At 27.6% G+C, this 15,911-nt stretch overlaps 1 protein-coding gene, 10 non-coding genes and 3 pseudogenes across 12 annotated transcripts; 1 reads left to right on the top strand and 13 right to left on the bottom strand.

Annotated features, from left to right (window-relative positions):
* Window positions 1-463: 463 nt before the first annotated feature.
* On the bottom strand, window positions 464-583 carry LOC118450688 (5S ribosomal RNA). The gene has a single exon (XR_004840826.2). It is a non-coding gene; the product is annotated as a 5S ribosomal RNA (ribosomal RNA).
* Window positions 584-922: 339 nt separating this feature from the next.
* On the bottom strand, window positions 923-1,044 carry LOC118450689 (5S ribosomal RNA; annotated as a pseudogene).
* A 302-nt stretch (window positions 1,045-1,346) lies between these two features.
* LOC118450690 (5S ribosomal RNA) lies at window positions 1,347-1,466 on the bottom strand. Its single transcript, XR_004840828.1, has one exon. It is a non-coding gene; the product is annotated as a 5S ribosomal RNA (ribosomal RNA).
* Window positions 1,467-1,774: 308 nt separating this feature from the next.
* LOC118450692 (5S ribosomal RNA) lies at window positions 1,775-1,894 on the bottom strand. Its single transcript, XR_004840829.1, has one exon. It is a non-coding gene; the product is annotated as a 5S ribosomal RNA (ribosomal RNA).
* Window positions 1,895-2,195: 301 nt separating this feature from the next.
* LOC118450693 (5S ribosomal RNA) lies at window positions 2,196-2,315 on the bottom strand. Its single transcript, XR_004840830.1, has one exon. It is a non-coding gene; the product is annotated as a 5S ribosomal RNA (ribosomal RNA).
* A 302-nt stretch (window positions 2,316-2,617) lies between these two features.
* LOC118450694 (5S ribosomal RNA) lies at window positions 2,618-2,737 on the bottom strand. The gene has a single exon (XR_004840831.1). It is a non-coding gene; the product is annotated as a 5S ribosomal RNA (ribosomal RNA).
* A 301-nt stretch (window positions 2,738-3,038) lies between these two features.
* Window positions 3,039-3,158, bottom strand: LOC118450695 (5S ribosomal RNA). The gene has a single exon (XR_004840832.1). It is a non-coding gene; the product is annotated as a 5S ribosomal RNA (ribosomal RNA).
* Window positions 3,159-3,459: 301 nt separating this feature from the next.
* LOC118450696 (5S ribosomal RNA) lies at window positions 3,460-3,579 on the bottom strand. Its single transcript, XR_004840833.2, has one exon. It is a non-coding gene; the product is annotated as a 5S ribosomal RNA (ribosomal RNA).
* A 302-nt stretch (window positions 3,580-3,881) lies between these two features.
* Window positions 3,882-4,001, bottom strand: LOC118450697 (5S ribosomal RNA). The gene has a single exon (XR_004840834.1). It is a non-coding gene; the product is annotated as a 5S ribosomal RNA (ribosomal RNA).
* Window positions 4,002-4,302: 301 nt separating this feature from the next.
* On the bottom strand, window positions 4,303-4,422 carry LOC118450699 (5S ribosomal RNA). Its single transcript, XR_004840836.2, has one exon. It is a non-coding gene; the product is annotated as a 5S ribosomal RNA (ribosomal RNA).
* Window positions 4,423-4,722: 300 nt separating this feature from the next.
* Window positions 4,723-4,842, bottom strand: LOC118450698 (5S ribosomal RNA). Its single transcript, XR_004840835.2, has one exon. It is a non-coding gene; the product is annotated as a 5S ribosomal RNA (ribosomal RNA).
* A 337-nt stretch (window positions 4,843-5,179) lies between these two features.
* On the bottom strand, window positions 5,180-5,299 carry LOC118450657 (5S ribosomal RNA; annotated as a pseudogene).
* A 2,175-nt stretch (window positions 5,300-7,474) lies between these two features.
* On the top strand, window positions 7,475-7,977 carry LOC118450641 (histone-lysine N-methyltransferase SETMAR pseudogene; annotated as a pseudogene).
* Window positions 7,978-9,504: 1,527 nt separating this feature from the next.
* On the bottom strand, window positions 9,505-15,712 carry LOC146872223 (odorant receptor 13a-like). Of its 2 annotated transcripts, none has more exons than XM_085664070.1 (7): window positions 15,628-15,712; window positions 12,846-13,293; window positions 11,613-11,898; window positions 10,671-10,770; window positions 10,489-10,599; window positions 10,224-10,379; window positions 9,505-9,688 (listed from the first exon to the last, which is right to left on the bottom strand). In XM_085664070.1, the coding sequence occupies exons 1-7, from the start codon at window positions 15,643-15,645 to the stop codon at window positions 9,638-9,640; spliced, it is 1,170 nt and encodes a 389-aa protein (XP_085520196.1). In that variant the 5' UTR covers window positions 15,646-15,712; the 3' UTR covers window positions 9,505-9,637. The 2 variants fall into 2 exon arrangements, 1 of the variants encoding a protein (XP_085520196.1); XR_014983572.1 differs by having other exon boundaries at window positions 9,547-9,688; window positions 10,451-10,599.
* Window positions 15,713-15,911: the final 199 nt, after the last annotated feature.

Below are 15,911 nucleotides of genomic sequence, written 5' to 3'. Positions count from 1 at the left end.
AAAAAAAAATAAAAAAGAAAGTAAAAAATATCAACACACACGGTGTTTCCAAGCGGTCACCCCCATCCAAGTACTCTAACTGTGCCCAACGTTGCTTAACTTCAGTGATCGGACGAAAACTGGTGCTTTACAACACGGTATGATCGTTGACTTAACAGCTTTATATTTTTATTCATTATTCCTTTACCTATTAAGATTGATTTATTATGAAGTATTTCTTATTCGTCTTGAATATATTAAGTTTATTAAATAAAATGAAATGTCCGAATTAAAAAAAATATGTATATATATATATAATTTTTTTTAGATTTTTCGCTTTGTGAAAAAGTAAGATTGCGATTAAAGAAACAGGTAACTTAGATTCGGTGCAGATGAGTAGAAGTGACGTACAATTACGTATATCGTTTTATTGCAGTTTAGGTTGTTTATAAAAAAGAAAAGAATAAAAAAGAAAGTAAAAAAACGTCAACAACACACGGTGTTCCCAAGCGGTCACCCATCCAAGTACTAACCGTGCCCAACGTTGCTTAACTTCAGTGATCGGACGAGAACTGGTGCTTTACAACGCGGTATGATCGTTGACTTGAAAATTTCTTCATTTTATATGTATTTTTACTTCTACAAAAAATTGATTTATTCTAGAAATTCTAAAAATTCTATTCTATTCTAAAAATTGATATATTTCATTTCTGCAAAGTATTTTACGTCCGTTAAGTAAAATGTAGTGTACCATATGAAAAAAAAGGAGTACATACAAAATTCTTTAATTTCTCTGCTTTGTTAGGAAGTAAGATTGCGATCAACGAAATAGGCATCTTAGATTCAGTGTAAATGAGTAACAGTGACGTACAATGACGCATATCATTTTATTGTAATTTAGATTATTTATAAAAAAAAAAAATAAAAAAGAAAGTAAAAAAAATGTCAACAACACACGGTGTTCCCAAGCGGTCACCCATCCAAGTACTCTAACCGTGCCCAACGTTGCTTAACTTCAGTGATCGGACGAGAACTGGTGCTTTACAACGCGGTATAATCGTTGACTTAAACGTTTTTTATTTTATATACATTTTTAAATCTAAAAGAATTGATTTATTCTAGCATATATTTCATTTCTACAAAGTATTTTACATCCGTTAAGTAAAATGTAGTGTACCATATAAAAAAAAAGAGTACGTACAAGATTCTTTTGTTTTTTGCTTTGTTAGGAAGTATAATTGTGATCGACGAAACAGGCATCTTAGATTCGGTGTAGATGAGTAACAGCGACGTACAATGACGCATATCATTTTATTGTAATTTAGGTTGTTTATAAAAAAAAAAAAAAAAAAGGAAAGTAAAAAAAATGTCAACAACACACGGTGTTCCCAAGCGGTCACCCATCCAAGTACTAACCGTGCCCAACGTTGCTTAACTTCAGTGATCGGACGAGAACTGGTGCTTTACAACGCGGTATGATCGTTGACTTTAACGTTTTTTCATTTTATATGCATTTTTAAATCTAAAAGAATTGATTTATTCTAGCATATATTTCATTTCTATAAAGTATTTTACGTCCGTTAAGTAAAATGTAGTGTACCATATAAAAAAAAAGAGTACATACAAGATTCTTTTGTTTTTTTGCTTTGTTAGGAAGTATAATTGCGATCAACGAAACAGGCATCTTAGATTCGGTGTAGATGAGTAACAGCGACGTACAATGACGCATATCATTTTATTGTAATTTAGGTTGTTTATAAAAAAAAAAAAAAATAAAAAGGAAAGTAAAAAGAAATGTCAACAACACACGGTGTTCCCAAGCGGTCACCCATCCAAGTACTAACCGTGCCCAACGTTGCTTAACTTCAGTGATCGGACGAGAACTGGTGCTTTACAACGCGGTATGATCGTTGACTTAAACGTTTTTTATTTTATATACATTTTTAAATCTAAAAGAATTGATTTATTCTAGCATATATTTCATTTCTACAAAGTATTTTACATCCGTTAAGTAAAATGTAGTGTACCATATAAAAAAAAAGAGTACGTACAAGATTCTTTTGTTTTTTGCTTTGTTAGGAAGTATAATTGCGATCAACGAAATAGGCATCTTAGATTCAGTGTAGATGAGTAACAGTGACGTACAATGACGCATATCATTTTATTGTAATTTAGATTATTTATAAAAAAAAAAATAAAAAAGAAAGTAAAAAGAATGTCAACAACACACGGTGTTCCCAAGCGGTCACCCATCCAAGTACTAACCGTGCCCAACGTTGCTTAACTTCAGTGATCGGACGAGAACTGGTGCTTTACAACGCGGTATGATCGTTGACTTAAACGTTTTTTATTTTATATACATTTTTAAATCTAAAAGAATTGATTTATTCTAGCATATATTTCATTTCTACAAAGTATTTTACATTCGTTAAGTAAAATGTAGTGTACCATATAAAAAAAAAGAGTACGTACAAGATTCTTTTGTTTTTTGCTTTGTTAGGAAGTATAATTGTGATCGACGAAACAGGCATCTTAGATTCGGTGTAGATGAGTAACAGCGACGTACAATGACGCATATCATTTTATTGTAATTTAGGTTGTTTATAAAAAAAAAAAAAAAAAAGGAAAGTAAAAAAAATGTCAACAACACACGGTGTTCCCAAGCGGTCACCCATCCAAGTACTAACCGTGCCCAACGTTGCTTAACTTCAGTGATCGGACGAGAACTGGTGCTTTACAACGCGGTATGATCGTTGACTTTAACGTTTTTTATTTTATATACATTTTTAAATCTAAAAGAATTGATTTATTCTAGCATATATTTCATTTCTACAAAGTATTTTACATCCGTTAAGTAAAATGTAGTGTACCATATAAAAAAAAAGAGTACGTACAAGATTCTTTTGTTTTTTGCTTTGTTAGGAAGTATAATTGCGATCAACGAAATAGGCATCTTAGATTCAGTGTAGATGAGTAACAGTGACGTACAATGACGCATATCATTTTATTGTAATTTAGATTATTTATAAAAAAAAAAATAAAAAAGAAAGTAAAAAGAATGTCAACAACACACGGTGTTCCCAAGCGGTCACCCATCCAAGTACTAACCGTGCCCAACGTTGCTTAACTTCAGTGATCGGACGAGAACTGGTGCTTTACAACGCGGTATGATCGTTGACTTTAACGTTTTTTATTTTATATACATTTTTAAATCTAAAAGAATTGATTTATTCTAGCATATATTTCATTTCTACAAAGTATTTTACATCCATTAAGTAAAATGTAGTGTACCATATAAAAAAAAAGAGTACGTACAAGATTCTTTTGTTTTTTGCTTTGTTAGGAAGTATAATTGCGATCAACGAAATAGGCATCTTAGATTCAGTGTAGATGAGTAACAGTGACGTACAATGACGCATATCATTTTATTGTAATTTAGATTATTTATAAAAAAAAAAATAAAAAAGAAAGTAAAAAGAACGTCAACAACACACGGTGTTCCCAAGCGGTCACCCATCCAAGTACTAACCGTGCCCAACGTTGCTTAACTTCAGTGATCGGACGAGAACTGGTGCTTTACAACGCGGTATGATCGTTGACTTTAATGTTTTTTATTTTATATACATTTTTAAATCTAAAAGAATTGATTTATTCTAGCATATATTTCATTTCTACAAAGTATTTTACATTCGTTAAGTAAAATGTAGTGTACCATATAAAAAAAAAGAGTACGTACAAGATTCTTTTGTTTTTTGCTTTGTTAGGAAGTATAATTGTGATCGACGAAACAGGCATCTTAGATTCGGTGTAGATGAGTAACAGCGACGTACAATGACGCATATCATTTTATTGTAATTTAGGTTGTTTATAAAAAAAAAAAAAAAAAAGGAAAGTAAAAAAAATGTCAACAACACACGGTGTTCCCAAGCGGTCACCCATCCAAGTACTAACCGTGCCCAACGTTGCTTAACTTCAGTGATCGGACGAGAACTGGTGCTTTACAACGCGGTATGATCGTTGACTTTAACGTTTTTTATTTTATATACATTTTTAAATCTAAAAGAATTGATTTATTCTAGCATATATTTCATTTCTACAAAGTATTTTACATCCATTAAGTAAAATGTAGTGTACCATATAAAAAAAAAGAGTACGTACAAGATTCTTTTGTTTTTTGCTTTGTTAGGAAGTATAATTGCGATCAACGAAATAGGCATCTTAGATTCAGTGTAGATGAGTAACAGTGACGTACAATGACGCATATCATTTTATTGTAATTTAGATTATTTATAAAAAAAAAAATAAAAAAGAAAGTAAAAAGAACGTCAACAACACACGGTGTTCCCAAGCGGTCACCCATCCAAGTACTAACCGTGCCCAACGTTGCTTAACTTCAGTGATCGGACGAGAACTGGTGCTTTACAACGCGGTATGATCGTTGACTTTAATGTTTTTTATTTTATATACATTTTTAAATCTAAAAGAATTGATTTATTCTAGCATATATTTCATTTCTACAAAGTATTTTACATTCGTTAAGTAAAATGTAGTGTACCATATAAAAAAAAAGAGTACGTACAAGATTCTTTTGTTTTTTGCTTTGTTAGGAAGTATAATTGTGATCGACGAAACAGGCATCTTAGATTCGGTGTAGATGAGTAACAGCGACGTACAATGGCGCATATCATTTTATTGTAATTTAGGTTGTTTATAAAAAAAAAAAAAAAAGGAAAGTAAAAAAAATGTCAACAACACACGGTGTTCCCAAGCGGTCACCCATCCAAGTACTAACCGTGCCCAACGTTGCTTAACTTCAGTGATCGGACGAGAACTGGTGCTTTACAACGCGGTATGATCGTTGACTTGAAAATTTCTTCATTTTATATGTATTTTTACTTCTAAAAAAATTGATTTATTCTAGAAATTCTAAAAATTCTATTCTATTCTAAAAATTGATATATTTCATTTCTGCAAAGTATTTTACGTCCGTTAAGTAAAATGTAGTGTACCATATGAAAAAAAAGGAGTACATACAAAATTCTTTAATTTTTTCGCTTTGTTAGGAAGTAAGATTGCGATCAACGAAATAGGCATCTTAGATTCAGTGTAGATAAATAACAGTGACGTACAATGACGCATATCATTTTATTGTAATTTAGATTATTTATAAAAAAAAAAATAAAAAAGAAAGTAAAAAGAATGTCAACAACACACGGTGTTCCCAAGCGGTCACCCATCCAAGTACTAACCGTGCCCAACGTTGCTTAACTTCAGTGATCGGACGAGAACTGGTGCTTTACAACGTAGTATGATCGTTGAATTTTGTAATCTCATATGATTTTTCTATTTTCATAAATATTGAATTATAAAATATTTTTTATTCATATTAAGTATATTAAATGTATTAAGTAGAATGGAATGTATCATTTAAGAAATGAGGACTGCATGCAATTTTTTTTTTATACAAAAATTATAGTAGATTTAGATTTCAAATTATTAGATCACAATGGTTAGAAGTGGCCAAATTATCAAAATTTTAAACATTTTCGCAGATTATAAAGATGTTTTATTCTAAATTTCAATGTAATTGAACGTTTATTTTAAGAAATAGCGGTCATTTTTTAGTATATGTTTTAATCATAAATGTTAAAATAATGAAATATTACTGAATAGTTCGAATTAAGATTTTTTGAATCTTTTATAAATTATAAAAATAGTTTGTTTAAAATTTTAAATAAATTGATTGACTATTTTTAAATTTCATGCTTCTATATTAGTTAATAACATCTTACTATGTTGATGTTTCTTTTATTAATTGTACGTATTTCTCCCAAACGATTTTTTATTTTATTGATATTTTAATCATTCAGATTTTTTAATAAATAATGATTATAAGAAAAAAAATATATTTATCATCTTTTTCTTTATAACATCATTTAATAATATGAACCTAGTATAGTTTTTTATTTCAAAAAATTATAGATTCGATTACAAGTAACACCATTTGTTTAGAAAAATCTTTATTACAATCTGTCGCCATTTGTTTGCAAGTAATAAAATATCATTATTTGCAATCATTTTTTTTCATTCATTTAATAAATAATCATAGTTGCATTAAAAAACGAAAAGAAAAAAACAAAGAAAGAAAATTATCGTCAATTTCAATAAAAAGAAAATTGAGAATTCGTCGACAATTTTTTAATCGTTTTGATTATAACATCTTGCTAATTGTTTGAAAAAAATAATTTTTGTATAAAAGACACAATATCTTTTAAAAATCATCGTTGTTTATTTTATTCATGAAACGGTATGATGTCAAGAATTTAAGAGTTAAAATTTTTAATCCTTTATTTCGTATTATAAATTAAAGACAATAATTTCGAGACGTACAATTTGTTTACAGTTTTATGTAAATAAAAAATATCGTAACGTTCCAATCGAAAAGAAAAGCAAAAAAAAAAGATTTTTTTATTTTGATAAGGTTATTAAGATAAGAAGAAATACATACAAACTGATATCCGCCGTTAAGAAAACAACCGTACTGGCTCGTACACTTTCTAAATGATTAGAAGAGAACTGATAACGAAGAGACTCGTGGAAGTATACTTTATACCAGGTTTATAGCGTAATTCGTGTGATAAGGACCTCCAAAATCCGACGAATCATGTTAAATTAATTACTTCACAATTCTAATACTCGTATTTTACGAAGTCTTTGCTTTATGTATTTCCAAACATTTTTTTGACGTGAATTAATATCGAACGACTGCTATTTCAATCGATTGATGAATCAAATTTCACTTTTCAGATAGTACAGATCTGTCTCCTGGTTTTTCGGTTCATTATCATCCTGTAAAATGCAATTTTAATTTTTTTGCAGGATAAAAAAAAATAACCAATATTTAGTAGATACCAACGATGTCATTATCTTTTTTCTTTTTTCTTTTTTTTTCTTTTTTTATTTCAGATTTTCAACATTTTTTTCAACACTCGTAGAGCTCTTAAACAAGTACAAACTTATGTGAATTTTCCCCTTAGGTACAAAGATTCGATTAATCATCGACTTGCTTCCTCTTCCTTCGTAAAGTTCTAACCACTTTCTAACGAATGTTCTTGACTTAGCCGTATATCTTAATGATGACTCCTTCGGATATTTTCGGCGTTGAGAACGAAACGTAGATTTAACACGCGACGCGTACGTTGCACTCAATGATAATAACCGAAATTACGATTACAAACAATGTCGTTCACTGTTGGAAGTACAAGAAAAAAAACTGAGACATTCTTTGAGACGTATTAAAAGAAGAGGTGTAATTTACTATTGTAATTTTTTTGGGTTGTTGTAAATATTTGGGTTGTTCGAAAAGTAATTTGCACCCAACTTCACACTTAAGCTGCATAATCATTATATGTTTGAGAGGTAATATATCAAGGCTTGTGTGTGAAAAAGTCCAATTGATTCTACGCAGTAGTTTTTGGTTGGTGGCCTTTTAAATATGGATACCAATAAACAGCATTTTCGTCATATTTTACTGTTTTACCATAGAAAAGGTAAAAATGCTGTTCAAGCCAGAATGAAATTAACGATGTGTATGGAGTAAATGTATTGACAGTATGCCAATGCCAGAACTGGTTTGCAAAATTTCAATCCGGCAATTTTGATGTCGAAGATGCACCACGTTCTGGAAGGCCGATTGAAGCTGACAAAGACACGATAAAAGCATTAGTTGATGCAAATTGGCGAATAACAACGCGTAAGATCGGTGAGAGGTTGAATTTATCAAATTCAACTGTTTATGATCACTTGAAAGGCCTGGGTTTAACCTCGAAGCTCGATATATGGGTTCTCCATGTTCTCACGGAGAGAAATTTGTGTCGTCGCGTTGACGTCTGTGATTCGCTTCTCAAACGTCACGAAAATGATCCATTTTTGAAGCGCATCATTACTGGAGACGAAAAATACGTTATATATAACGATGTCAAACGCAAGAGATCATGAAGCAAAAAAGATGAACCGGCTCAAAACATTTCCAAAGCCAATATCCATCAAAAAAAAGGTGATGCTGTCTGTTTGGTGGGATTTTAAAGGAATCGTTTTTTTTTTTTTTTTGAGATTTTACCGGATAATACAATGATTAATTCGGAAGTCTACTGTCACCAGCTGGACAAACTGAATGATACACTTCAACAGAACAGGCCAGAATTAATCAGCAGAAAAGGTGTAGTGTTCCTCCAAGATAATGCGAGACCTCATACGAGTTTGGTCACTCGCCAAAAGCTTTTACAGCTTGAATAGGATACAATGCCACACCCACCATATTCTTCAGATCTGGCGCTTTCGGATTATTATTTGTTCTGGTCACTGTAAAATTTTTTAGACGGTAAAACCTTCACTTCAAATGAGGAGATCAAAAATCACCTCGATCAGTTTTATGCTAGCAAAGACCAAAAATTTGATGAGCGTGGAATCATGCTACTATCAGAAAAATGGCAGAAGCTATTGGACCAGAATGGCCAATATATAATTTAATAAAATATTTGTTCATTATACGAAAATTGTCTTTCATTTTTACAAAAAAAAAAACGAAATTACTTTCCGAACAACCCATTAATTCACGTTAGAATCAGGAACGTAGCTGTTTTATCGATCGTATGTTTGCTAAGCCTAACACATTATTATCGGACAGATTGTATATCTCAACGTTCTATATTATTTTCTTTATCTTTCCTTTATTTTTCTTCATCGTGGAATAATATCGTTAGCTTTAATATCGTTTTTCATTTTATTATTTGAATAAATAGTTTCAACAATTATTAGTAAATTAAAACGTTGATTATTTTTTTAATTATTTTTATCAATTCAGTTAGAATTCAATTTTCATAATATTAATAAAATGTTGCATATAAGCGCACATATCTGTGAATGAACGTCTCAAACATTTATTTCATTTAACAAAATCCGTCTGATATATTCATGTTAGAGATAGATTATAATAATCAGAGCGCTAAACACGTCATTTTAACGAACAAAAAATCAAATTAAATTTCTCCAAATTGACAGATTGTTAGGGATTTAATCAGATTTAGACACGTTATATGTATATTAAAAATGTCTGTGTGCCGAATTCAAATTTTGTCCAGGTATTCCAATATTAAAAAAAAATTTTTTTTGGTCCCTTCATAATGGCTAACTATGTTATTTTACGTTATTGTGGATATTACAAAAATAATAATTTATAATTTGTATAATATATATATATATATATTTATTATACACGTATTTAAAATATATATACGCAATTAATTTAAAAATTATTATAAATAAGAAATTTTGTAATTGTTATGTAATTGTATATATATATATATATATATATATATATATATATATAATTACATTTTTTTTATTTTATTAATATTTAAAAAAAAGAAAATAATGAAGTTACAAAAATGAGAAACTAGTTTAAATGTAAAAATTTGAGTCAAATATATTCATATAAATAATAAATATATCATTCATAATGTTCATCTTATCAATACTTATTCAAATAATGTGATTCTATGCACATTTATTACATACTGTATGTCCAAAATTTTTATCAAAATGTCATTAACAATATTTCAGTAATAATTATTCAAGTCTAGTTGTTTCATAATTTTGTTTACATAAACGTTCGTAGTACCGATAGGTAAGCCATCGATGTCTTCATTATCTGCAAAAATTTACAAAAAGATGAGAAATCATTTGAATCTCGAAATATTTATTAAACTATCGAAAATATTCGAAATAAACAATTAAGAAAACTAAAAAAAATAGAAAAGTAAAAAACAATTAACGAGATATAATATTTCTTTGTAGAAATAAAACAAACAAAAGATGCAAATGATAAATAAAAAAAAAAAAAATATTAAACGAAACATTTCACGTCGTTTAATGACGAAAAGTTAATAAATAAAAATGATTAATAACAAATTAATAAAAATGACGACTTCTAAAGAAAATCAAAACTTAGAATCGCAATCATAGATTAAAAAAAAAAAAAAGAAAGAAAAGAAATTGACGTGAAAGAATAACGAAAGTAAAATCTAAGAAAAAGAAAAATGATTAACCGAATGCCGATTAAAAGATAAATACCTCAAAAATAAAAGAAATGAAAAATCTTGCGTAATGCGCAATGATAGATCAAAAAAGAAAAAAAGGAAAACAAAAAAATGTAGGAAGAAGAAATATTAATAATAATGACTCACGTCGGTAAAAGTGCGCAAGGATACAACACAAAATTTCGCGCAAGTCAATCGTAATGGTTTCCTAGCACGAATCATACAAATGTAAATCGATTTCACATCGATCGTCGACAGCTCGTACCAGTCGCAATGATAAAGTGCCTCGCACAAATTAGTGCTCTGGATTAAAGAAAAGAAAAGAATAATAAAAGGAAAAAAAATCGTATCAATAAACGATTGAATCAAATTACAGATTGAATTGCAATTCAATAACAATTCGATTAATTACTTCCTCGATGAGACATTCACCGATGTAACAATAAGTGAACAATGTGCTCGACAAAACGAACATGTATATAAGGAACGTTAATATACCGACTCCTTCTAATACCGCTAAACTCTACAAAAATTAGAAATTATTTATTAAATCATCTAAGATGCAGAAATTTCCGTAAAGTGGCGTATACGTACGGAAAGTGTTTGATAACTCGATATACAAATCTGAAACGTTGTACCTAATAATTGTTGACCAATAACGATATTGAAACTATCTTCTAATATATCCGCTAATCTGAAACAGATACGAAAAAGATAAACTATTATTTTTTAATGACATCTTCCTCATACTAAAAGAACAAAAATTTGTTTCATTGTAATGTAGTATTAGTGCATATTAATGTAAAAAATAATGAGACCCGTGACATTTCTATTTGTACTAAGGAACGACTTTAAGGTTTAAAATAATACCTTCGAATTTTTCTATAGAAAAATCAAATATTAATAATTCGTTGTAATCGAAAGAACGTATTTAAAATAAAAATTTATTCAATTTTAAATCTAGAATAATGTCATCAAAAAGTGATTTGAAGGATTAAAATGACTATCTCGAATTATACTTTTCGTGATAAAATACAAATAACAAATAAATTGATTTTCTTATAAAAGAAAAATATTTTTATACACACACTAAATTATGCTAGATGTATATTAATTAGGATAAAAAATATATTTGTCCCATTTCGAATGTTGGAAGTAACATGGCGTCGTTGAAAATATTTTTGAATTTTTATTTTCGCATAAATCTGCGATGCTATCAATCATCTTTGAAATTTTTCTTGTAATTAGATTGCTTTCAATCTCATTAATAAACAACTGTATTATTAAAAACAATCTTATTAGAAAACAAACCTATATAATTTTTTCGAAACGAAATTGTAATAAACCCTTAAGAAAAAAAAGACAAAATTTCAAAAAATTCATATCTTGAAAATGCATTCAAAAACACGCTTCTCATAATTCATATAGTGTTCAATGGTATTTGAATCATATAAAAAGAAAGAAAAAAAAAGGAAGATTTCACTCAGTAGACGATCCTTTATTAATTAGACAGTTCAATTAAAGAAGTGACGTTACCTTATCAAACGATGATGTCGAAGAATCATTTTATGAATTCCTTCCCGGGAGCCATCGATATCATTTAAAACATCCTTTACTCTGCACTTCAATATTGCCAATTGACCGGTAAGATGAAAACCGGTAGAAGCCAATAAACAATCAGTTCCGATGTAACCGGAAATGACCATTGTTATACGTAAAAATTCGTGTATGCAACCAAACGCATACCTTTTTGTATCGTACGGCTTCAATAATGGCTTTATTTTATAAGGTAATTTATATTCCAATGAAGAATTTTTCATAACTGCATAGAGAAAGAATTATAATTAACATTAATGAACATAATCTTTTTCTATTCATTTCCATGATTTATTATTGTATTGCCGTATGCAGATAAGGAACGAATTTATTTTTAATATCATATTTTATATTTAAAATCAATTAATTTTCTATAGATTTTATATAGATATATTATTAGGTTGGAAACTATGAAACGGGTGTTTCTGTTTAGTTATTTATTTTCATTCGACGCCCGTTTCATAGTTTCCAACCTAATATATATTACATACGTGCAATTATTTCATTATGAAATTAATTTTCGTACACAAGAATTTAATTATTATAATATTAATTATTGTTTTTTCTTTTATCTCTTTTCTTTTTTCTTTTCATGTGTTATTATTATCATAATTATTATCATATGCATTATTATAATTGTTATATTAATATGTTGTAATTATTTAATTCATTCATTTTAATCCATTTTAATCCATTTTTAATCCATTGTGCAATTTTCTATACGCAAATATATTATGTATGTTCAAAATAAATCGTTAAAAATTTTCATTCCGAAAATATGAAACAGATATTGAAAGAAATTATTTAAATAATAAATGTTGTTTAAATAACTCCGAAATTTGAAAATGGATAAGAAAATATTGAATAAAAAAGTTACTTGATCATTTATATAGAAGATATTGCCATTAGAAAAACTGTAGATTCATGTTTATAAGTATAAAGTTGTCATTGCAATGACCTTGAAATATTTCACAAAAATAAAAATCTCACCGTTTCAATCTGATAAATCTTGTCAAAAAATTTTATACACACACACACAAATACACATACATGCATATATACTATAATTTTGTCTATTACTTCGTTAGAAGAAAATCTAAAACGTTCAAAAAAAAAAAAAAAAAAAAAAAAAAAAATGATATATAATAAAAATATTAATAATGATTGTATTACCCATAAGTATACTTGGTAAAACAGTTCTAAAATAATACAAAAGAATTATGAAGGTCATCAATGGAAACGCAGTCATGACGAATATATAGGAAAGTTTGTTATATTTCATGAAAATCAGTCTCTCCTCTTTGGTTTTATAATTATCGACGGTGTAATCGTTTTTCGTTTCTGTCAAAAATTTTGACAAAGATCGATACTTCATTCGGCACATTCCAAATTTCATTAATGTCATTAACATCAGCATGTTCTCCATAATATTTGTCAATACGTAACGAATATCTTTGATGGAATCGATCAAATCGAGAATTCCTAAGAAACTGTAAAGACATCCGTAAAATAAAAAAGGTAGAAATAACGAGTCCCGAATTTCCAATGGCCAAACACCAGAAAAACGGAGCAATCGTTTGCTCCACGTTATCGCTTTCACGGTATTGGTGAAATCTATAATCTAGAAAAAGATAATACAAAAGGACGATTAAGCAATATAGTACAGAATTAGGGAGTTCAAAAGTGTTCTTAGCTTGTAAAATTATAAGTCTGTCTCGAAAAAATAGTATTCGATTTAATTTGGTACACAATGTCGGAATTTTTAATACAAATGTTGATCCGAAAGTATTTAGATAATTTCAAAAATCAATTGTTCCTTTTCGAAATATTTCGAAGTTAATTTCTTGTTGAATCAGGTTCATATGTTTTGTAGTTTTACATTCTGAAAGAAAAAGTTAGTCTAAATGATTTAATTGAAATAGATTAATTGATTTTCAAAATCAACTAAGAACTATTTCGACTCAACCTGTATTAAATATTCCGACGTTACTTATTGATCATCTCAATAATCGTAACTTTTTTAAATCCTCTAAGAATTCTATTGATAGAATTGATGGCCATTTTGTATAATAAAAGAAATTACGTTAACGTCGTAATCAATGAAACATCACTATTTTTTATATCTTATTAATCTTTTTTATTTTTTTTAATAAATATAATGAAATACGAAAATTAAAAATGAAATATTATAGTCAAAAAATGATAAAATTATAATCTGAAAACAATTAATAAACCAAAATGATTTTAACGAGATACGAGTTAAGTATCATTAAGTATAAATAAAAACAAGAAAAGTTGTATAAAGCAAATGTTCAATGTTATCGCTTTTATGGTATTGAAAAGATTTAAATAATAAAAATAATTTCATAATTAATGAGCAATGAAAAAAAATAAAAAGACATATGAAGTTTTAATTTTTTTATTCATATTTAAAATTAAAAGGAAAATTATAGAAATAAAAATAAAATTATTACATATCCCTGTATTTCGCTGAATAATTGATTATCATCTTTTAGAGGATGAAATTTCATTCATAATATTCATTTAAAAAAAGCCATTAATGACGTCATTACGAGCAAAAATATTAATTTTATTAAGTTTTAAACTTTTTTTTACGCGTCAATAAATTTACATAAAATAATATTCTGTTATACATATAAACAACATATAAGTGTTACTAAAATATTTAAAAAAGATATATATACATATATGTATATATCATAAGAAAAAATTTTGTTTATCTAAATTATGCAAAATCAAAAATTTCTAAAAGAAAACATATTATGAGACATCTATATACATTTATATAAATATGTGTATATAAATATTAATAATTTATAATAATTCATGTATGTAACTAATAATTTAGAAATACATTTTTTAGCATTTAAATATTGACACCTTGATGAGATATTTAATATCTCATTCTAAAAACCATAGTAAAATTATCACATTTATAATAATATTACTATAATAATTAATTATTGGGTATCTGATGATTAAATAAAATTATACTCCTATCTCTGCAATCATTAAATGACATATGGTTGCTCTTATCAATATGTTAGTCATGTAAAAAGATAAAATTGTTAGGACAAAAACTACATAAAATTCCCAAAAAAAAGTGACAATGAATTTCAAATATTGCAAAATGTAATTGTTGACAAAAATGTTTGTAAACTTTTGAAACATTAAAGATTAATAAACTAATCACTGATTAGATTGAAATAATAATTTATATGTACATTAGGAAAATATAAAAATAAATATAAATATTAATAAATATTAATTAAAAATAATAAAATAAATATTAATTAATTATTCACAGTTTCATTATTATAAATTTCTAAAAGAAGTGAAAATTTGATAACAATTATTAATAGTTCTACAAAGCACGATTTTTATTATTCATTTGTAAAGTTAGACAATTATTTTATTCGATGCCTCTTGACATATGGATTAATTAATTTTTGAATTAATTAAAGATAGTTACATCATGATTTTATCGAGAAAATAATTAACAATCACATGAAATAACACTGTAGCAATTAACTTGTCAATAAAATTCCAAAACAAAATTAAGATTTTTCATAATTATGATAATGATTGAAAAAATGAAAAATTCAAAATTTTTTTTTTAATTTTTTAAAAAAATTAAAAAATGAAAATTAAAAAGAAAAAAAAAACCAAAAGAAAGTATCGATTGCGCAAGAAGTTTTGAATTTGTTCAAAAGTTCGGAAAATGCAAAAAAAAAGAAGAAACAAAAAAAAAAAATAAAAAAAGAAAGTGAAAGATCTTGATTTTTGAAAATCGTCACAATGGCTTTTTCCTTCATGAGAGTCCACTCGGTATAATTGTCACTAAACATCGCACTCGTCAAACGAACTGACAAATATTAATAAAAAAAAAAAAACAAAAAAAAAATAAATAAATAAAACGAAATTTTCACCATACTTCTCTGGTTCCTTCCATTTTGCTCGTTCAAAGGTCGCCGACGGACTGTTCGTCGGAATACGATCTACTCACGACGTAAACTACGTACGAAAGGGGTTGAAATTGATTGGTTGAATAGTTCATGCGATTAACGAAAAAAAAAAAAGAAAAAAAAAAAAAGAAAAAAGAAAGAAAAGAAAAAGAGAATGCAAGACAGTTTTTGAGCTTCGTATCGGAAACCAAAAAAGGAAAGAGAAATGAGAAAGGGTGAGTCGTTAACGAACGAACTCGACTCAAGAATAATC

This window comes from Vespa mandarinia, chromosome 25, assembly GCF_050613455.1.
Source record: "Vespa mandarinia isolate Hongniang chromosome 25, ASM5061345v1, whole genome shotgun sequence".
Taxonomy (NCBI): domain Eukaryota; kingdom Metazoa; phylum Arthropoda; class Insecta; order Hymenoptera; family Vespidae; genus Vespa; species Vespa mandarinia.
The sequence above is the reverse complement of the archived record's forward strand: the minus strand, read 5'-3'. Positions and strand labels throughout refer to the sequence as shown.